Source organism: Dromiciops gliroides, chromosome 4 (genome assembly GCF_019393635.1).
Source record: "Dromiciops gliroides isolate mDroGli1 chromosome 4, mDroGli1.pri, whole genome shotgun sequence".
Taxonomy (NCBI): domain Eukaryota; kingdom Metazoa; phylum Chordata; class Mammalia; order Microbiotheria; family Microbiotheriidae; genus Dromiciops; species Dromiciops gliroides.
This window is the reverse complement of record NC_057864.1, coordinates 58,967,977-58,990,737: the sequence shown is the minus strand read 5'-3', so window position 1 is coordinate 58,990,737 and position 22,761 is coordinate 58,967,977. Positions and strand designations below refer to the sequence as shown.

At 39.4% G+C, this 22,761-nt stretch overlaps 1 protein-coding gene across 1 annotated transcript in view; it reads right to left on the bottom strand.

Annotated features, from left to right (window-relative positions):
* POU2F1 (POU class 2 homeobox 1) overlaps positions 1 to 22,761 on the bottom strand; it is a 237,633-nt gene that overhangs the window by 3,925 nt on the left and 210,947 nt on the right. The window contains 3 exon segments of the mRNA XM_044004419.1: positions 9,230 to 9,860; positions 14,375 to 14,463; positions 15,346 to 15,682. Of these exon segments, the coding sequence (XP_043860354.1) occupies positions 9,550 to 9,860; positions 14,375 to 14,463; positions 15,346 to 15,682 (737 nt within the window). The 3' untranslated portion in view covers positions 9,230 to 9,549.

The following is a 22,761-nucleotide window of genomic DNA, read 5'->3' as shown; positions in this document are numbered from 1 at the left end:
AAACATCTTTTTTTCCAAGCAAACTATGTGGAAGAATAATCTTTCAGTTTCCAACACAGTCCTCACCATTCCAGGCAACTCTTTTATAAAATGCAGTAAGAATATATGAATGTGGGGCAGCTAGGTGGCACAGTGTATAGAGCACTGGCCCTGGAGTCAGGAGTACCTGAGTTCAAATCCGGCCTCAGACACTTAACACTTACTAGCTGTGTGACCCTGGGCAAGTCACTTAACCCCAATTGCCTCACTAAAAAAAAAAAAAAAAAAAAAAAGAAGAATATATGAATGTTATCTGAACTCAAACACGTTGTGCTGGTTTTATTTCACTAGGTGTTAGATGACAGGGAAAGAAGAAAAAGATACAGAAAAAGATTCTCTCCCTTGACCAAGTTTCCTAGCAATTCTAAGACCACCACCGTGCCACTGAACAATAATAGCTTGTCTTTTCACTGGGCCAGAGAACCGAACCAAAATAAACTTTTCCCTAAAGCCAGGAGAAATTCATAAGGCATCCCTAAGGGGAAGAAGAGGTGGATAGGGGTGGGCTAAGGGCGGGAGATTCAGACAAAGGTCCAGCTTTTCCCTCTTTCCTGATCTACCCATCCTGAAAATAGTGGGGCCAACAATGACCTATCGATAGCTTTTGTTCTCCAACCACACTGACATGGATTTTCACTAGAACCTGGCTTTTCTAGGCACACACATAACTCGGGGACCCTGGATGACATGTGCTATAGCTGGGATGGAAAAGATCCTTCATTCTTCCCAAATAAGCATCATACCTTCCCCCAAATATGCTACCTCGTGCCAAGAAAATTGCCACAATAAAAATTTCTTCTACAATAAAAACCACTTTTCTGACAGCCCAACTAGTTAAGTCTCTTAAAGACGACATCTCACAGTTGTTCGATTCCTTTGGGTACACCAGTCAGGTAGGTGTGCTCAGGTGTGAGGTGCGGGTTAGCTTTCACGTCTTCGTTTGTATTTTTGGTATAGAAAGAATCAGTGTAGCTATTAGGAAAAAAAAGGGAAAAATGGTTCCACTTCTCTGCTCTACAAGCACTACATTCAGTATCAGGACAAAAGGGGATAAAAGGAACCTGTTTAACTTTCAGCTTCCCATTTGGATTAAGATACAACCATTCATTCACTTTCTTCCTCCTCAAATTAAACAATATATCCCTATTCTTCCTTCCATTTCCCAACCATTCACACCCACACCCACTTCATACATTCACTCTCTGTTGTCTAAACTTTAGAGCCTTACAGAGATAATGATTCATTCGGAGGGGCAGGAAGAAAGGAGAAAGTCAAAAGGGAAGGAGAAATGAGTGTGTATGCACCTCTGAGGATCCTGAACTCATGCAACCCACTCTATCAGTCTGCATGCCACTATGTGCTGCTGTGCTGCAGATTAAAGCCACAGATAAACCAACCTAATTCCAATCACAGGAGTGACAGTTTCCTTTGGCAAGACAGAAAAAAAACCAAAACAAAAACATGAGCAATACTTTCCTTCGAACATAATCAACTCTCTTTCCCCTACCCTCCCAACCCTATAAAGTTGTAACCTATAAACAGGACCCAAAATACATACAGCATAATCATGTTTATCAATCATAATAAACATCAGTTCAACTAAACTCTACAGCTAGAATTATCTCCATTATTTACTTATAAAGTTTGATTTCTTCTTTTTCTGATTTTTTTCCATTTAAAATCAGTTCTGCAACAATGCTAAGCTATGCTGAGGTATCTAATGAAGGTGCCAGAAGCTAGCTGCTACCCATAAGCATTATCCTCACAGCCTTACAGTACTAGCATTCGGAGAGAAAAGGGAACTCAAGGCCATTTAAATCAGGGATGATTCATCTGAGATAACTGACTGCTTCGAGAGATGACCCAAAATAGAGGGATTAAAGCTATGAGCTGCTGCCTGAATAGGGAGAGTTAGAGGAAAACAACAGTTGATGTATTACAAAGTGATCTGGATCTAAATCAGCCCACTGAGAAAAGGTACGGAGAGCCTTTCCTCTCCTTATGTATTAGCTTTCTAATTGCAATGCCTCTTTCCAAATTCCTCTAGGTGAAACCACAGCCTAGTCCAGTGGGGTCTCTTCTGCCTAACAAAAGGAACCAGATCAATATAAGTCTGCAACTGAGTCCCATTGATTTATTCCATGCCCGCTCAAGTTTACATTGGAAATAGGAATTCTGTGTGCCTTCATCTAGACAAAGGAGAGATACATGGTGTCTGACCTTTGTTAGGACTGAACAGTGAGAAAAAGGATGGTAAAGAACAAGGGAATTCTTTCTTTTCTGAATGTTCGACAAAGTTCTCTCCATTTCCAGGTTTTATAGGACTGAACCTGAGGGAGATGTTTGCAAAATGACTAGCATTTACCCCAGGAAATGTCAAGGCTGAAATCTTTTTCTCAAATAGCCAAATTGCCATTAAATTAATATAGTGTGAACTCATCTTTGTTTAGGTCATTCATTTTCAAGCTTCTTTTCCCCCTTCATCAACTTTCCGTGCTTTTTGACAAATTCACTAGATGTTTTTGCTCATTTTAAAGCTGAAATTCATTAATTTCAGAGACTGACTCTCTCAGAGGGACTTTGATTAACCCATCATACTTAAGTCTTTAGATCTCTTCCTAAACTATTTCCTAAAGTGAGGATTAGTCTTAGAAAGTTCTTAGTGGTTCACAGACACCAGAACAGCCTGAGAGCACTCCCCTCCCTCTTCTCCTGATGATTGCCGCTCACCTGCTTTTCTGCTCATCTTTCCCAGTGAGTAAACCCAAACCCCACCCCCCAAACAAACAAAAATCAATGTGAAAAATCTCTATACACTTAAGATTTTCATTTTGGGGAAAAAAGAAAAAAAGGTCCTATGAGGCTGAAATGGGTAGGGAATTGTCCTGAACTTTGTTCCCTCTGTCAGTATTATTTTTATCATATGGAAATGATTTTTATTAGGTTGAAAAGTTAAAAAAATTTACAATAATGTTTTCTAGTTTTGCAAATGGATACAGCTTTAACCAGCAGATTAAAGGATAATTTAAATATTGTGTATTGGGTCCTGATTTGAAAAGTGAATTAATTTTCTGTGGTTCTGGGAAATTCAGACCCCGGTTTTCCTCTTTGTCTAGATTTTTTAAAAAATGCAGTAATTATTTGGCTACACATATTCCTTGAGCACAGCCTGGGGCTCACTGCCTCTAAGATATCCCCAAATGTAAGTACACATAATTATACTTGTTCAAGTATGTATTATTTTTAGCATGCTGTTAAATTATTTTTTAACAATGATTAGAGAGGCCCAATTTTTACAATTATGCTAGATAATCTTACTAGAAAATGTGTCAGTTAAAAATCACTCTTCTTGGGATTAGCAATTTTTAAAGATGCTACAGAAGATATACTTCACATAGGCAGGACCACATCACATATTTGAGATCAATTCTTTTAGATGTACTCTTTCAGGGGTAAGGCAAGCAAATAGATTTGACCCACAGAGAAGACTCTTATCAGGCAAACAAAATTTTCAACTAATAGAATTCCATGACTATAAAACAGTTATGTTTTAGAATCAAACCACTAATGGTTTATGTCTATGTGAACAGTTAAATGGCCTCTATTCTAAATACCAAATGAACAGCAACCAATTAAAGATGACCTTTCAGTGTGAAAAATTACATAGGTCTAGAAATCAGACCAATAATTTAGAATGTTTAGAAGCTTGTGTGTGAGAAAAATAACAAAAACAGGCGATGTGCTTTATTGAAATTTTTTTAAAGTTATAGTCCCAAATGGGAACAATTACTTAAAAAACCCCCAAAAAACCCTTTTATAATTTCTCCCCCTTACAACTATTTTCCTGAAAAAGTAGAGGAATATTTGAGTGGGAGAAATAAGCAAATGAATGCTCTTCATAAGGAACCGATTTAATTTCAGATATGTCAATAAAAGCATCAAACATAGGAGTAGCATAATGAAATTCCAAGGCTACAATTGCATTACACCTTTAGTGGCTAAATGGGAGGTTAATGTGATATATATGGAATCACTTAAAAGTTCATTTTCTTTTTTTTTTGTGGGGCAATGAGGGTTAAGTGACTTGCCCAGGGTCACTGAGCTAGTAAGTGTCAAGATCTGAAGCCGAATTTGAACTCAGGTCCTCCTGAATCCAAGGCCGGTGCTTTATCCACTGCAGCACCACCCCTTAAAATTTCATTTTAGTGAAGTTTTAACTTTGAGGTCAAAGTGTACAGATCAAAGTACACTTCACCTTTAGTAGTTATCTAAATATTACCAAGGGTTTTAGGGGCTGTTCAAAACATGTGAATTTCAAAAAAGGGTTTGGAATCGATTTGCTGAACTTTTACTGGAAACATCACTAAAATACTCCCTTTATCCAGAAAAAGTCCATCAAGAGATAAACCATTCTTTTCTATATTTCATATATTATTCTGTATACATCATGTGTATATCCCAAATATAAGCAATGATAATGGTCAATTATTATCAATTTGGACTCTTTTTATCCAGCTACCAATCTCAAATATGATAATTTCATTATATCATTCCAAATTTCAAGGGCCTAATGCATATGGCACTGAATTTTCTTCCCATTACTTGTATAGCTTGTTCACTCAATGAATTCAAAGGCATCAAGAAATCCAACTTAATAATCTGTGTGTGCTTTGTGTCAAGGACCAAATGTACTGTGAAGAAAAGTCAATGCTACACATACTAGCCCTAATGTTTGGAAAGATTCATCCATCTGGTTACACAAGAAGGCATATGAGTTGGCTATTTCATGCTTTTCCAGCCATTATTAGAAAAATCTGAATGCTGGGTACTTGGTTATATCCTTAAGCTAAATCAAAAAACCAAGCATTTTATGAAATTATCTGTTTTATGCCTGATACTCATCCCTAATATTAATTTTATGAATTCAAAGAGTTTATATGTTATATGAAGAGGATTTCCACCTCTGTTTCATAAAACTGAAAATGAATATACCCTGAGAGATTTGCTTTCCTGAAATCAGTCATAAATACTCCCTCTAAAATTCCACCCAAATTTGCTGTGTTCACAGGGCCCACATATTTTCTATTAAACTCAATACTCCCCCCAGTACTGTGCTGAGAAGACTTCTTGAAAGAATTTTACTGAGCACGAATGCTGGTAACTTGACCTATCTTTTCCATGCTGTAATGAGTTCTGACCTTTTTCTTTCTTTACACTTGTATAAATTATATTCAGGGATTTTTAGGAAGCAACATCATATAAACAAAAACATAAAAAAAAAAAACCCTAATTCTGAGCAAATGGATCTAAGTAGCAATATTCTGTCATGTTTCATTTTCTTCATATTTTAAGAAGTGAAAACAAGATATAATTAAATAAGTATGAAAAGTGGGAGTTCAATTAAAATAGAAAGCACTGGTGTTTATCATCAAATTTAAGAGAAAAAAAAACACCCTGACAGCTAGCAATGGTAGATGAAGAAGAATTTGTACAATTAAGAACTTTTTTTTCTCCCAAGAAAATATATATTAAATAAGCCTTGGGCATTAGAAGGGACAGGAAACAATTTTTTCATTCTAAAAACTGACTCTTCATGTGAAGTCATGCTCTCAGCAATCTTTACTTTTTCTTACTTCTTAAGAAAAATACTATTTATTCTAAAGCTTTGACTCATGTCAATACCCCAAATTTTGAAAATCCATTTATAACAGCATTGCCTTTTGAGTTTCTTCATGCCTATTTCAAGACCATTCATTACTATGTTTAAGTTAAAATAGCGACTGTGAATGCCAATCTTTAATACCAGTAGGTACTATTAAGCTTCATTTGTGTACTATCTCTGGGTCCTTCCATCACACCTTTAGACTGATGCTGGAGGGGAACAAAATTCATGATCCGATTGTGAAAGTCCAAGCATACTGAAGAATATGGGCATTTAAGAATGAGAGACAAGCTTAGGATGTGCTGGACAAATTAAATGATGAGGGTTCAAATGAAAGTTTTGTAAATAGTAAGGGAAGAGAGAAAGAACAACTCAGTTGAGTCCTAATAAGCTAATCTGATCATTTTCCTGGTAGTGGAAGTAGACATATACCAGGCATCGATCCCTGCACAGGCAGCTCCTTTGAACTTTTAGATCTCCCATAAAAGGCAAAAAATGTAGGTTAGGGGATGCTTCATTCAATTCAATAAACACTTCTAGAAATGATGAAAAGGTGTGGTATGAAAAAAGCCTAAACTGGATCAGCTAATTTTTTTTTTAAATCAAGAAAATATATGTGTGTGTGTGTGTGAGTGCACAAGGAAATGGAATTTAAAAATAAACACTGACAAGCTACATTAGTGTTCTAGATATATTATTTATCAACTTACTCTCCCTCTTATAACTCATGTTGAAATAAATGAGGAAGAAATTTTTAAGTTACTTTGTAAGCCAATGATATAGTCCTGCTGGCTTAAGGCCTATGTTATTAGTGGTTCCCTAAATAAAAAGCACAATCCCTTTATCCCCAGTGAGAATAAAGGGGGCACTGACAGTGCAGGAGAGAAAAAACCATCATCTCAGTTACTTAAAGCTTAGCATTACCTTCAATAATAAAGTCTATTGGTGAATCTTATTTGGGCGAAGGGTATTTTTTAAGACTCAAATACAAAGCAAAAAAATCCATAACTTTTTCTATCCTCTTAATTCACTGGACTTGAGTCCCTGGGGACTGATCTCCTTTGGTAACAACTATGGAAAACGAATGCCATAACCTCTGCACCAATATGGTGAGGCACTTGGCATCACCCTCCCTGAATCCTTCCCTCCTCATTTTTGCCACTCCCAAAAGAGAGGCCCCATTATTACTGTGGGAAACTACAGTATTCATGGCCCTAAGAGCATCTGCACAAATTAAAACCAGAGATGTTAAACCTCAAAAGAATATTAAATTAATCCACATCAGAGGAATAATGGGCAGAAGAGGAGGAAAATTAGTAACCATGCTGCCATTCTATTTACACACCAAACTAAAAAAACTATTTATAAATCAAGTTAGAGTTTGCCCCAAGGATCATACAAATTACCAACAAAAAAGATTAAAAACAAAGCAGCAACTTTTATATAAAATTAATAAAGGACAAATGAAAAAGAAATTGTCAGTAGCATCTATCTCCTCACTGTGTCTGAACTGCACTTATACAAACTAGTCCATTAGTACAGCAGCTTGCTAAAAAATTGACTTTGGTTCAAGCTTAGTTTAAAAAAAAACAACAAACCATTAAAAAAACCACACATAAAAAGGTGGACGGACATTTGTTAGTTTCCCTGCTTGCAGTTCACTAGTTTTGAAGGGTTTTGGGGAAAAGAGAGAGAAAAGGAGGGGAATTAAGGGTCATAATTAAATACTCTGGGAAAAAGTAGTAAAAAGTTAAGAGGAAGAAGAAAGAGTAAAGGAGAGAAAGGTTTCTGACACTTCAGTGTTCATGTGAATTCCATATACATGAATCACAAATAACAGTGCACACTTGTGTCTGCATTATTGGGTTGTTGGTTTTTTTTTTTTTTGATCGCAGGAAAAGAGAGATAAACATACACACAGAGTCCTAGATCCCTTATGGACCTAAGCAAAACCAAATAGTTATTTGAAAGAAAACTGCGTGCAAGCGTTTTCTGAACCCCTAGCACCCCACCCCACCCCCAAAGTGCATTCTTGGGCTCACCCAAGATAAAAGCAAGCACACACAGACACAAAATGGAAGGAAACCTTTAGCTCCAATGGGTTGGGGAAAGCTTGGGGTGACCTGCATTGCAGCGATCCAGTCTCTTTTTGGACATTTTTTGGTTCAGATACTCTAATGGCGTATTAAAGGAAAGAAATACAAAACAAAACAACAGATCTAGCCTCTGAATTACCCATCATCCCTCATCCATCCTCATGAACTTTTCCTTTTCAACTGGCTCATTTACATGGACTAGAAAGGCCCTGACGACAACTTCAGAAGCTGACTGTTGCCCATCACGGTGCCCATTTATTGAGCAGCATCACCATAAGCAAACCACCAAGACCCTTCAGGTGTGTGCAAAGTCCCTGCATCTTTTCAAAGGACACAGCTCTCTCACAGGTGATGCAGCTCCCTCAGAGGGGCCAAGGCCTCATTTAGTCAAGAGTACCATCAGGGTGGTGGCAAGAGATAGTTAGGAAGCTGTCTGATGAAAAGGCCTAGCAGGGGGAAAGGCTATGTTCTCAAGCCCCCTCCTTGCCCCTCGCTGGAGAAATAAAACCAATCAGTGGACAACCGTCCGATATAATTTCTTCAAAGTAAAAAACTACATGGGAGAAAGGTTGTCACCATTTCAGTAGGCTGATTTGTACTTTGCCAGGTAACTGAAGTTGGGTGAGAGAAACCTAAATATTGTGAAATAGGCATTCTCCACTAAATTCAATAACATTTTCATGAAATAGAAGTGGAGGAAAACCACCAAGTCAGGGTCTGCAGTAGTCATTGCTCTTTAGAACCAAACCCTGCCCTGCAACATGTCCAAGTCTTCCACACAGGGGCACCCTGGTATGTGGGCCTGAGGCTAGATTATTCAATGGTTTGGGGTGAATGAGAGCTACTGCTCAGCAGGAATTTCTTCCCACAGAAAAGTGCTCTAAAGGCACCACCTGATGTGGGGGGTTTGCACACACTGCCCTCCCTCAGCTTCTGCATTAAGCCTCTTGCATAAGTGACCAAAGAAAATGATTTTCTAGCACCTCTGTAAGAGTCATCAAGGATGAGGAAACCAGCAAGAACATCCCCCAAAGTTAAGAGCATAAACTCTTCCCTTGCCCCCAATACTCCTCTCCCCACAGCATGGGAGCTCACTGAAAAAGGATCCAGGAGCAAGAGATAAACATGTCCAAACTATATATATATATATATATATATACATACATACATACACATATGTATATATATGAATATAAAAATAACAACAATAATAATAATAATAATAATAAAAGAGATACAGTAATACAGGCCTGCCTAAATTGTACCAGTTAAGAAAGGAACCCCCAACACAATTGATACGATTATAAACACCTTGTTATGACATAATGGCCTGTACAACAGACCCATAAAAATGATTTTTTTTAAAAAAAAAAAGAAAAAGATATTTAGACAAACAAGAAATCCCCTTCCTATGTTGGAATTGATAACCCACCTTAACTTGTCATCGTGACTGCTGGAAATGAGAAGTAGTCCTTTCACTTAATTTTTTTTTGTGTTTTTTTTTTTTTAACATTTTTGGTTAGAAAGTTCTCCAATCCATGAAGCAATCCTGAAAAGACAGTGTTTATTACAAAATTAGGCAAATGTCTGTCCCATTTTTCCATCCTTCTTGTTTTTGTTTGTTTTCCTTCTCTCCCTTGTCCCCAGCAACACGGTGAGAAGAAGCCAATCCTGTTTTTAGTTTTAAACCCAGCCAGCAGCCAATCCTTCTGCAAAGTGAGGAAGGCTGCCGGCAAGCCGACTTGGCCCAGCTCACTGTGCCTTCGAGGCAGTGGTGGTGGTGGAAGCAGCCCCACTAGCAGAGGCCACAGTGAAGAGAGAGTTTTGGATGGACTCGGCTGAGGCGGAGGTGGCATGAAGGCTGGCAACTGGTGCAGAGGTCCCTGCGGAGGCTGCCGCTGCAGAGACCAGGCTAACTGGGTTGCTGGTGAGCAGAGAAAGATTCTGAGGATTCAGGAACAGTGGGGCAGTCACGATGTTAGGAGTTCCTCCTGCATTGGCAAATACCAGGTTCCCAGTTGCGTCCAGTGATGTTATTGGAAGAGATCCACCAGATGCAAGAGCTAAAGAGCAAAACCCACATATGGGCAGGGATGAGAGTGTTAATACGAAGAGGCAGAAGGAAGGTAAATTGTACAAGTTCTTTTAGTGTTTCCTGTGACTAGAGACATAAAGACTGCTTATGCCAGAATCCATTACTTTAACACTTTTGTAAACTGCATTTACAAACCCCAAATGAAGCTAATGGTTCTACAGAGTTGAAAACTCTAAGCAATCTAATGGTTGTGTTTCTCAACAGCCTAGGAATCTTGGAAGCTAATTTTGAAGGGTTTGAAATCTTTTCTGTCTTTCTGAGTTTTAGCAAGATATGATGGAATTATTTTATATAAATCTTTTCACCAGTTCCAAAATAAGTTGAAGGTTGTGTAAAGAATTGATTGTTATTTGAGGTTTTTATGACCCCATCTTTTGGCTAGAATTAAAAAAAAAAAACAACCCTCATCGTACGCACTGGCCTAGGGTTCCGAAAACTGCACAGTGCTCCACCCACTGGTTGTAGCTGTTGCCATGGTGCTGGCATCTCACATCATCACTACTCACCAACACCTACATGGGGCCTGGCAAAATTATAATGATTGGAAGCCTAGTGAGGGCAGTCATGTGACTGTCAGAGCAGCTAGCCAATTGGCAGGGGGCTGTCTGGGGTCTGCTGGGAAGAAGGGGAGGAGATTCGCCATTCTAGCTGGAAGCTGGAAGGCGACAGGATGCTGCTGTGTATTCTCAGCTGATTCCTGGACAGTGGTGGTGTTCAGGTTGTATAATTTCCCTTTTCCCAGATCCTACTGATCCTGTTTGTGGTTGTTTTTTTTTAAAGTTCGTTCTTGTTAAATAAATCCTGCTCTGTTTTGAGGGAGGCTGCTAGTCTCCTTCCTTGCGCCGATATTGTGGAGAGCCACTTAGCTAACACTCCCCAATTAAAAATTGGTCCCGACAGTTGCAATAATTAAATAAAACATCTACTTGCTTAGAAGGAATATGAAATATTCTCAAGCACAACATAATTTTTGTCTGTTTTCTGTAAAGGAAAAGAGTCTATCAGACTATGTCCTAGAAGACTAGAAGAAATACTAGTGACCTAAGCAACCCTAGGTGAACTGACCAAAATTAGGAAAGGCTCTGACTTCTCAATGGAGCCAGGATATGTGTGTATGCCTTGTTGTTAGTGCAATCAGAAAAGCACTATCAAAATTTTTTGTAGTATACCTGGGCATTCCTTCTTTATCCTTCCCTATGATCTGATCAAAGAAAATATTTATAGCTGTCTCAGAAAAGGTAGTTCAATTTACTACATGTAAGGGTTAGAAAAATGCAAATCTGCATTTTTCTTGTTGGCATAAAATAAATTAGTTCACTGTTTATATAAGTATATATACATACATACATATACGTGTGCAAGCAGAAATATGTAAATACAGACACATATATTTTTATAGTAGTCTGGAATATATACATATATTTTGATATAGTCTGGAATGAATACTGGACGGTAGTCCCCTAATGTATGGCATTAGAGTATAGTTGTAATGTGGATCTTGCTCTGGCCTTCAATTGTGCATGTAATTTGTGGGCTGGGGGTGAAGATCTACTTTGAAGTAATATCCCACACCTCCCAGGGACCTAAGGATAGATAGTTTGTGCCTTTTGGCACAGATACTTTGTCCCAAGTCTCTGTTAGCCTAGAATAAGGTCACTGACATGTACACTAAAATGTGCCCAAATTAGAAGTTAGTTGATTATTTTTAAAAGGTCAAATCCTACTTCAACAAAAATTTCTCTGTAGGAAAATACTTTCTCAATTGATTTTATGTATCACTTTGTCGAGATGATAATAGAACAAGATAATTCAGACACTAGGCTGGAACTAGTTGTAATGAGAAAGTTTTGAGTGTGCCTTAGTAGATGTGACCTCTAGATATTTTATGCATTTTGAAATTATTCTGAATAGGTGTCTGCTATTATTTCCTCCAGGATTTTGTTTTTGCTACAAAGTTATATTGTTGATTATTGTGCCATATTACTTTACTGAAGCTAATATTTTGTCTCAATCTTTGCTGATGCTGTGGAATTTTCTAAAACCATCATCTCATCAGCAAATAGGGATATTTTTGCCATGACTTATGCTTTTTTTTTCTCTTGGCTTATTGATCGTGTTAACATCCCTGCTGACTTGTACTGTGGTTTCATGTACAATATCACTACTGAAGGGCCCTGCATATGTGAAAGGCAGCTTCAGGACCCTGAGAATTTTGTTCTCGCTGCCCCACTGCTTGTTTTGCTCCTAATAATAACTCACAGTAACTCAGAGCTCAAAAGTTCACAGAGACTTCTCTTTAAAACAACCTGGGAAATGATAATAGAGCTGGTGTTGGAAGAGACCTAATCCAACAGCCTCCTTTTTCAGACAAGGCCCAGAGAGACTTTCCTAAGTCATCTGGGTAAGTGGAAGATGAGACTCAAACTTGGATCCTCCCCATTCTTTAGCTAAAGACGTGATGGCTTTGAGAGGCTGACTGATTTTTGCCTGGGAATCACACCCCGCCATTCAAGGTCACACACAGATCACAGGTTTGGAGCTAGAAGGGACCTCTGGTTAAATGTACAGGTGAGATCTGGACCCAGGCCTCCAGATCTGAAGGCCAGGCCTTTTAAGGCCAAGAGCTCTAATCTGTTCATTTCTCTGATTGACTTGGTGTTGTTATGTAAGTATCTTTCTTTGAATCCCACAACTAAATCGTCTCAAACAAAGATTTCACAGTAACTAAACCCATCAGGCCACACGTCCCTCTGTTTTGTACTACTTGAATGTGTTTATTAGAAACCACCGTCACTGTGCTGGTGTCTCACTCCTTTTCTAGACTGTAAACTCCCTGAGGACAAGGACCATCTTCTATTTCCTCCAGTTCCTTGCATGACTCTCTGCACACAGGAGGAGCTGGAGAAATGTTTGCTAAATTGTAGGTGATAGGCACCTCCAGGGTCAACCTGCTAAAGAGATCATTTGGATGGGCCGTGTTCCTTCAAAAGGCATGAAGCAGAGTTTTGATAACGTGCTCTCATTACAGAGCTACAAGAATATAAGAATGAGTCATCCACGGAATGTGAGTAATGCTTTTATCAGAGCAAAGCACACTTTCAAGGAACCTCAACATACAAAGGGTTCCAAACATAGTAGTTACTAACAAATACCTAAAGGCCTTAGGGAGACAAAGTTCTCATTAAACGTTTGACTACAGTGGGTTGCATCTTCCGGCTCTTTATACTTTTAAGGGGAAATTATTATGAAGAGAGCAGAGCCCAGCATGTTAAAATTTTCTTTAGAACAACAACAACAACAACAACAACAACAATATATGCAATGTTCTTACTGCACTACAACTACAAGTCCTTCCACTCTGAATGGCCCCAGTTGTGTTTCCTCTTAGGCTAAGCTGAGATCTGACTTCCCTTTGTCTCCCACCCAGTATTCCTAGCTCTTACACAGAAAGCCTTGCAAATACTTGGGAGTCAGTGACACACAATTTCTCTTCTAGGGTGAAGCTTGTTCTTCGCTGATTCTCATGAAAGCACGGCCTTACGCTCTCTCATCCCTCTGGATGCCCTGGTAGGGATGCTCTCTATTTAACTTATCCATCTTTCCTAAATGAACGACCCAGAACTGAACATCTGACTCTAGCCATGCTCTGACCAAGGCTAAATATAATGGAATCTCTCTCTTTAGGAAGCCTTGAATGAGATTCACCATTTTGGCTGCCAGATGGCTCATCTGAGTGCCACTAAAACCAGCGGATCTTCTTCAGATGAGCTGTTATACTACCAGGCCTTCCCCAACTTGTCACTTGTGAAGGTGACAGGTATGCAAGGCAATGGGAACTGCTATCTTGCAGAAATCAAACAAAACCCCTACCTTATTTAATTATGTGGAACAGTTCTTTGATGAGGAAACAAAAAACCTAGATTAAGAAGTTTCTTTTTGAAAGGCCAAGGCTGAAAACAGCTCAACTGGAATATCCCTTGAATTTGCAAGACTAAAAATGTAAGCATATTTAATATACTTTTTATCTATTCTTATGGGATTACAAACAAGCCATGAATATAAGCAATACAAAACTTTGATTTCTTTCTTTCTTTTTGGTTTTGTTTTGTGAGGCAATGAGGATTAAGTGACCTGCCCAGGGTCACACAGCTAGTTAGTGTCGAGTGTCTGAGGCTGGATTTGAACTCAGGTCCTCCCCGAATCCAGGGCTGGTGCTTTATCCACTGTACAACCTAGCTGCCCCCAAAACTTTGATTTCCAAACTCACCTATGTCACCAGCATTGTTTCAACCCTAAACCAATATATGTGTATTTTCTATCCCGAATCCCCAAATAACAGATACCTAAGTCCTGTGAAGTTTCTATCAGTGCTGACATGCTTTCTCTGTCCTCAAGAACATGGATAATCCTCAACCTTTTGTTCTCACCCTCCCACCCCATTCCCAAAAAGGAATGGCCAACTACAGAAAAGATGCAACTGACCTTGAATGGTTGCGAGTGTACTGTTGCTCATCAGAGCCGGGCTGAGAGCACTGCCCAGCGTCCCTGGGTTGAGACTGAGTAAGGCACCTCTGCAGTTCCAAGAGAGGGAACAAAAACAGGGAGTAATAGTTACTTTTCAGTATCACTGGTCTGAGAATTAGCCACGTGGAGAAGAGAAGAAAATACAGTTGGGGTAAATGTATATGGAATTTGAATAGACCCGCATAGCTCTCCCTGTAATATCTGATTATCCTTATGCTACAACATGTTTGAAGAGTGCTTCAGAAGTGCTGTTTTCCTTCATATTTACAAATGCAAAACTGTTTGCTGAAGAGTATTACCATTTAGATGCTTTCCCCTTTGTTTTTCAAAAGAAAAAAAGCTTCAGCTCAAAGACTTAAATTTTCCAGAAACTTTCCATGTTTCCTATAGTGACAATATAAAACTGGGAGCTACGAAAATCTCCCTTTACCACCTGAAATAACAGGTCATGAAAAAATAGTGCTGTTAATCTACAATACCTTTGCATCTTGCATTTAAAAAGAAGTAACTGATGTAGTTAATTGGAAAAAAGCAATAGACTGGGCGGGTATCAGGATGGTTTGCATTTATTTTCTGACTCTACTACATGGACACTTTAAGAAAATAAAGAACTCTTATCAGATAATTAAGTGCCAGTCCTTGGTCTGGTACTAGAAGTACGTACCGCCTTTCTGACTTGGTACTTCAAAGTGTACATCTGCAGTATCAGGATATTGGTCACCTTCTCTTCATGGTGTTGTGAAATTTATTTAAATCTACCTAAGGCACTATGAATTTCTTAAAAGAGTGGTTATAGAACTGCCTATTGTAAAGTCTTACAAACAGGAACAGAGGGTGGTAAAAAAAACTCTGCTCTAAGTAATGTGACCTCCTCCTTCTTTCCTCCTTCATATATTTCCTGAGACAGCAGAAAAAAGGCATCTCCTTACCCAGCTGCAAACTGTGAGGGTGCCATCAGCCCTGGACTTAATCCTGCTGCAGCAGCCATTGCAGCGAGACTGGCATTTGCAGGCAACTGTGCGGCGCCTTGGAGGGCAGCTGCTGCCGTCTGTAGCCCGGATGCTGTCACCATCACCTGGCTGGTCCCGAGCGGGGAGGAGAGAGGGGCGGAGGTGGTCTGTGTTGTGCTGGTCTCGCTGGCACTGGACGCTTCAGAAGCGGAGGCAGAAGGGGAGGGACTCAGAGAGGGGGGCGTCACTGCTGAGGGAGCTGGGGGTGCTGTGGAAATCACGGTTGCAGTGTTGTTGGAGGGGGTTTCTGTAGTGCCTGGATTAGAAAGTGCAAACTGTTACCTGAAAATCCTTCTTAAGTAAAAACAAACAAAAAAAAGATTTTTTTTGGGAGTGGGGAAATGAATACAGTCCTAATTTGCCTTTTGTTTTTACATCATTTACCCCTCCCTACCTCCTCACTCAGTCAACCTTTGCTGGTAATAAAAGTAAAAAAAGGAAAAGAAAAACCCCAAAAGCCCAGTTTTGCAAAAACAACACATCCAGAACAGCTAATACCAGGTCCAGCATACTGTCTTCTACCTCTGAAATGAGGGAGGAAGACACATTTCCTTGATTCTTCTCCGGGGCTGAGCCTTTGGGCCATTATAATCACATGGCTTTCGGTTTCATGTTATTGTTCTTTTCATTTCCATTTTTGTAGTTATTATCTATAGTTTTCCTGGTTCTGCTTCATTTTGTGTTAGTTCACATGTCTTTGGGTTTCTCTGAATTCTTTAATAGCTGCCATATTTTGTGGCACAGTAAAATTCAATTTCATTCGTGCGTCACAATTTGTTTGGTTATTTCCCAAATCAATGGGAATATACTTTATTTCTAATTCTTTGATACCAAAAAAGTGTTGCAGTGAATATTTTGGTTATATGGGACCTCTGTGGCTTTCACTTCCCTGGAGGCATGTGTCTAAAATTAACATCTTAGAGGGGCTGCTTTTTTCAAAGCCAGCAGGTACATCTGCAAAGCCAGGCCACCAACACTCAAGTTTTACCTGGCCTTTTTCTCTACAGTTATTTCTTTATGTTCTCTCCTAGCTTCATTTAACTGCAACTACAAAAAAGAATCTTAGTAAAAGGATCTTAAATAAAAACATTTTAGAAATATAGTTTTGAATCTTTAATGTGAAAAGTCAAATAGATAAAAGAAAACGAGGAAATACAGAATTGGAAGAATTCACTATCAGCTTCCGTCTTAGGGACAAAAGACAGAGCATCATGGGATATCGCTTTAAGATGAGCAGCAACTGTACTGAAAAAAGAGGTTCACAGTATCCACCCCTCCCCTGGAAAAACTCCTCCATGACTTAGCTCATCTGAAATGTTTTAACTTCATTAGGAACCCTGAGATTTTTTCAGAGGTTTGAATAGACAACAAAAATTAACCCAAAGACACTTTTATATCAACACCAACTTCCACAGTGACCACTCTAAGAACAGCCCCCACCGTCCATTTAAATATCTCTTTTTCATTCAGGAAGCATGTGTAACTCTCAAGAATGAGCTTTAAAGAAGCATGTGTGTGTGCACTACCTATCACTGAGACAACAACACTCTGATGTCATGAACAGGTGAGCCAGGAGATTACTCTTGGTGAGCTCTTACAAAACCAGGGTCCCAGGAACACTTGGGGTGTGAGAAGAATGGCTAATATCTAAACACAAATAACTGATGTTGATGAGAACCTGAGATCAAAAACACCCAATCCAGCAAACTGCTTTAAGTTGGTAAAAATGTCTGCAAAGTTCCTAGAAAGTATTGCTATGATATGCTCTCTGTCTCTCTGTCCATTGAACTTCAAAGGAAGCAAATTCCTCTCACTGATTTACAGCTTTAGTGACACTAGGCAACTAGTAACAAACTCTAAGAAGAGGACAAGAGAGATTATCTTTGTGCTACAGATACCCACCATGGTCATCTAGAACAACTGTATGAAAGCTACTGAGGCAAACTTACTTTAATTAAATTAATTCTGTGAGATGTATGTGAACTGACACCAAGTAAAATAATCAAGACAGAAAAAAACAACATGCCCAATGATGACAATGATGTAAATAAAAAGAACCAACATCACAAAACGAATGAAGATTGCAAAATGATATTAAAAAAAAAAGCTTGGACCCAAAAAGGGATATGAGAAGATGCCTTATCCAATCTTTTACAAAGGGTTCATGGGTGCAAATATAACACATATATTGACTGGATTTTAAAAATTCTTTGTTATAGGGGATGGCAGGCCATGGGCGAAATTCAGATTATATTAAAAGAAAAGATAAATTAAAATCTTTTAAAAATTAATTTTGTTTTCTAGGATTTAATTAGACACTCTTAATAGGGGGAACCAAAGAGTATAATTTTTTCTGGTTGCAGAACATGAATGTCCAGTATATCATAGGGTGACTAAGTTACAATAAATCTGGCCTGCCAATACAACCATTTCAGCATGGAAAGGATATATCTTTCAGAAAAGGGCCCAGAGAATATATACTAAATGCCTACTATGTGCCTGCTGTTGTACTAAGTGCTAGGGACAGAAGTACCAAGGAGAGAGGCATACAAAATGCAATTCATCACTCTAGTGCTGAAAGACATTCTAGAGACCTTTGGATCCATCCAACTTCAACATTTTAGAGTGGAGGAAACTGAAAGTCACATCAGATAATTGCACATGGTCACACAAGAAATATTTCCTCATTAGGAAAATCACCATGGGTTCAATCCTCTATGCCACATTCCCTTCATTCTGCAGGTATTTATGAAGTTCCTACTATGTGCCAGGTATATTCTAGGCTCTGGGGATACAGAGACAAAAAAAACCCCATTTTCTGCTCTCAGGAAGTTTTGTACTTTGTTATTGTTTATTTAAATTTTATTGGATAGAAACATTACGTACATAACTAGGTAAATGTAGGGTATAAAGTAATTTGGGGTTGTGGGGGTTAGGAAGGGAACCAGCACTAGGGAGATATCCAAACAGGTTTCCTGTAAGAGGTGAATGGAGAATCGTGCTGTCATTCTGGTTCCATTTTCCCAATATCTGGTCTATATTCAGTGTCATAAACCCTGAATTACTGCTACTAGTTCTGCCTTCCAGGGACACAAAGAACAGGTTGAGTCCCACTTCCATAGGAGAGGCCTTCAAACACCTGAAGACAATGATTAGCCCCCTCTAGTTTTCTTTTCTCCAGGCCCCCAATTCCCTCGACCTATTTTTTATAAAGAATGACGTTAAGGAACTCTGCTATCCTGGTGCATCCTTTTGGACGCTTTATAGCTTACCCATTTCCTTTTCAAAACGTGGGGTTTCTGAATACTTTCCTTCGTTTCTTTTTTCCCCTCCCTCCCGTCCTTCCAGCCAATTGGAGTTAAGTGACTTGCACAGGGTCATACAGCTAGAAAAATATCTGAGTCAGGTACTCCTGACTGCAAGGCTGGTTGCTCTATCCACTGTGCCACACATAACTGCCCTTTACTTTGCTTTCTTAATGCAGCTAAGATGAATTTAGTTTTCTTGGCTGACAAAGAATCAATCCTCAATCACAATGGTGAACCCCTTTAGTGAGTATACAGGATCCTGTTTTGTGCCTTGCTTGCTGTTTATGACCAGAAGGCTGTTGAAGGGATTATTTCTGCTGCTGAACCCTTCAAGGAATCATTTTGAGTGATTTTGACATATAGACTGGGGGTAGGGGGAGGGTTACCTTGTTGGCAAAGAACCTTCAAGGCAGCATTTTGTTAGTTTTAGATGTGACAGCCAATTAGGAAATAGTGAAGAAGTGGCCTATTGTGTTGTCTTAAAAGCCTGTTTGTTCCCTACTAAATCCTCATTGAGGATGTATGCCCTCAACTGACATACAGACAACCCTAGAAGAGTTTGTATAGATGAGATATACTGTGTAGATGGCAGAGAGGTCAGTACTTACTAGTGTTCTCTTGGTCATAGTTATCATGGGTAGCGTAGCCCAGGAATTTCCCCCCAAGCCTTTGGTATCTCTTCAGATACCTTGTATAGTGGTCTCCCAATACTCTCACAACTGTCCACTTCCAGTATGGATTTCCTCTATGTACATCTGGTCTTTTTCACTGCTTTTCCTGCTTCTATTCTCTTAATGCCATTTCAACTGCAGGGTGTCATTTTTAATGACTTCTATCTACAAATCATTTAGGTTTTTCTTCTAGTTTTTTTCTTTTTTTGGGGCCTTCTATTTTCATTCTTAAATTCCCTTAGAATAACGTTGCTAGGGGCAGCTAGGTGGCGCAGTGGATAAAGCATCGGCCTTGGATTCAGGAGTACCTGAGTTCAAATCCAGCCTCAGACACTTGACACTTACTAGCTGTGTGACCCTGGGCAAGTCACTTAACCCCCACTACCCCGCCAAAAAAAAAAAAAAAAAAAAGAATAACGTTGCTTAGCTGGATATCTTGCCATGCTTTCTCAAAACTGGTTTTATTCTCATTGCTTTTTTCTGCCTTATGAGACTCTGTAAACATACATATATCTATGTAAATGTAAATATGCATTGCCACATAAAGCAGAAGAAATGCACATACACACATATTCATATATATGTATTGTTAACAGGCAATCACAATGTTATGGGACTTATGTGAAAACCCAGTCTATTACAAGAGAAATGAACATGCATGGGAACCCAATGGGTTCCTAGTTTTTACAGAAGTTTACACTTTTGTAATAGCAGGACAAAGGAAGGAGGGGATACCAAGGAAGGGCATAATATTGGAGGGAGAACAGTGCAGCAAAGGTGTAGGGTACTAAAACCACTCCCCACAGGGAGGAGCAGGGCAATGGCAAAAGCTACATTCTTTTCCCTTGGGAACTGCTGAACTAAGAAGATAGGAAGGTCCTCTTATTTGTAGAAGACCCCAGCAGCACAAGCAGTATCCCAGCCTGGCACAGACACCTGGCACCTGTCTTGCCTCCCAAGGACACACAGGGAGTCCAGTTCAGGATACAATCACAAATTATGTTAGCTTAAGGGGAGCTTCATCCTTGACACATTCAGGGCCTCCTTCATGCTCTGAGTCCAGTGTTTCTGGAAAATATGGCAACTCAAAAAGACAAGTTCAGAGGAGCCCTTAATAGTGTGTGTGTGTGTGTGTGTGTGTGTGTGTGTGTGTGTAAATATTCATCCATCCATCTACTTATCGACATAGATACACACACACACACACAAACACTTTGATACTTGGTGATACTAATGCAAAAGTGGGAAAAATGCAAAGATGGGGATAAATATACAGGAAAGCATGGTTCAGGAAGAAGGAAGCCACAAACCTATAGATTATAAAGCGGCCCCAGGCCTTATATCATGAACACTTTCTTTGAGAAAAGAATTATTAAGTGCAGGTCAGAGCAAGTATTAAATAATGCCTTAACAAAAGGAACAGACTTTATTGCAAATGACAGGAAAACACTCGTTATTGATGAGGTAGTTATTTCAAGGCTATCTACCCATTAGAGCCAAGATCAAAATTAGTAAAAAGATTAAGAAAAAGCAAATAAACCAGGAAGAATGGAAAAAAAAAACAACATATGGGGAATAGTTGAAATAACATAACCCTCAAACCATCAATCAACAAATATTTATTAACTGCTTACCATGTTCCAGGCCCTGTGCAGGAGCTGGGTATACAAAGTACAAAAACAAGGCCTGCCCTCGAGGAACTTACATTCTAATTGAAAAGATAACCAGTATAGATCAGACCATAGCAATACTGGGTAGATGGGAGGGGACCTTAGAGAGAATCAGTTTTCCCAGAGGAGGTGGTGCTTGACCTGAGTCTTTTTTTTTTTTTTTTTGCAGGGCAATGAGGGTTAAGTGACTTAAGTGCCCAGGGTCACACAGCTAGTTAGCATCAAGTGTCCTCCTGAATCCAGGGCTGGTGCTCTATCCACTGCGCCACCTAGCTGCCCCTTGAGCTGAGTCTTAACGGGAGTTAGGGAGAGTCTAGAAAGTGGTGGTTGAGAGGGAGGCCATTTTAGTCAGGGAAACAACCAGTGCAAAAGTGGGGGGACAGGGTGTCATACGTGACACTTCACCCATATAGTGGGCTGGTATGGCTAGAATTTAGTGTGTAGAGGAGACTGGAATGTAATGAAGTGTGAAAGTGAAGAAAAGGCCAGGTTTGTGAAGGGCTTTAAGTGGTGAACAAAGTACTTGATATCTGATCCTAAAGGGGACAGGGAGCTCACTGGAGCTCACAGGGGTGAGAGGTGGGGAAGATGACACGGTCATACCTACACTTTAGGAAAATGGGCTGAATGGGGGGTGGGGGGGAGAAATACCTTGAAGTAAGCAGAACAATTATAAGGATATTTCACTAGTCCAAGTAAGAAGCATTTAGGAGATGGCTATATGTGAGAGATGTTGTGGAGAAATAAATCACAAAATTTGGTGAGTGCGTATGTGAGGTGAGAGAGTAGTCACTGACGTTGTGAACTTTGGGTAAAGATGATGAGGATCCGGAGTAATAGGGAAAAATTCCGAAGTGGGGAGGGTTTTGTGGAAAGTGTTGCATTTTGTTTGGGACATATTAAATCTGAGATGCCCTATAGACATATATTTTAAAATATCCAATAGCCTATTGATGATGTGGGTTAGAACTCAGAAGAGGGACTAGGATTGGAGAATTATCTACACACAGATAATAATTGAATCCAAGGGAGAGTAGATGAAGTAGAGTGTAAAGACAAAAGAGAAGGGGGCCCCCAGGCAGAGCAGTGGGGGACACTTATGTATTCAACAAACAAAAACAGAGAGAGGACAAAAAGAAATCACACTAACAGCAAATATAATCAATATTAATTGCTATAAAAAAACAACAACACCCATGAATAAGTCCAGAAAATGCCTGTCAGCAACCAGATGAGTTACCTGCTGATCCCAGAGATATGGCTGCTCAAGGCAACATGGATTTAGACTACAAATTCATTTGTAAAATCAACAAAGAAGGATGACAGACAAATATCAGCAGTACTGTCTCATAAAACACTAGAAGAATTTTGTGAAAGATGGACCAATTTTTTTTTTTTCAGGGCAATGAGGGTTAAGTGACTTGCCCAGGGTCACACAGCTACTAAGTGTCAAGTGTCTGAGGCCAGATTTGAACTCAGGTCCTCCTGAATCCAGGGCCGGTGCTTTATCCACTGCGCCACCGGGCTGCCCCTGGGATGGACCTACTTTTAAGGGAGAAGCAGCTTGGAGTAAGTAAAAGGACTATAAAATCTCCCAAAGACAACAGCTATCCTTTCCCCTTTCTTTTAAATTTTGGATCCTGCTCATCTAAGATACATGTAGTGATGGACCTGCTCCATAGGTTG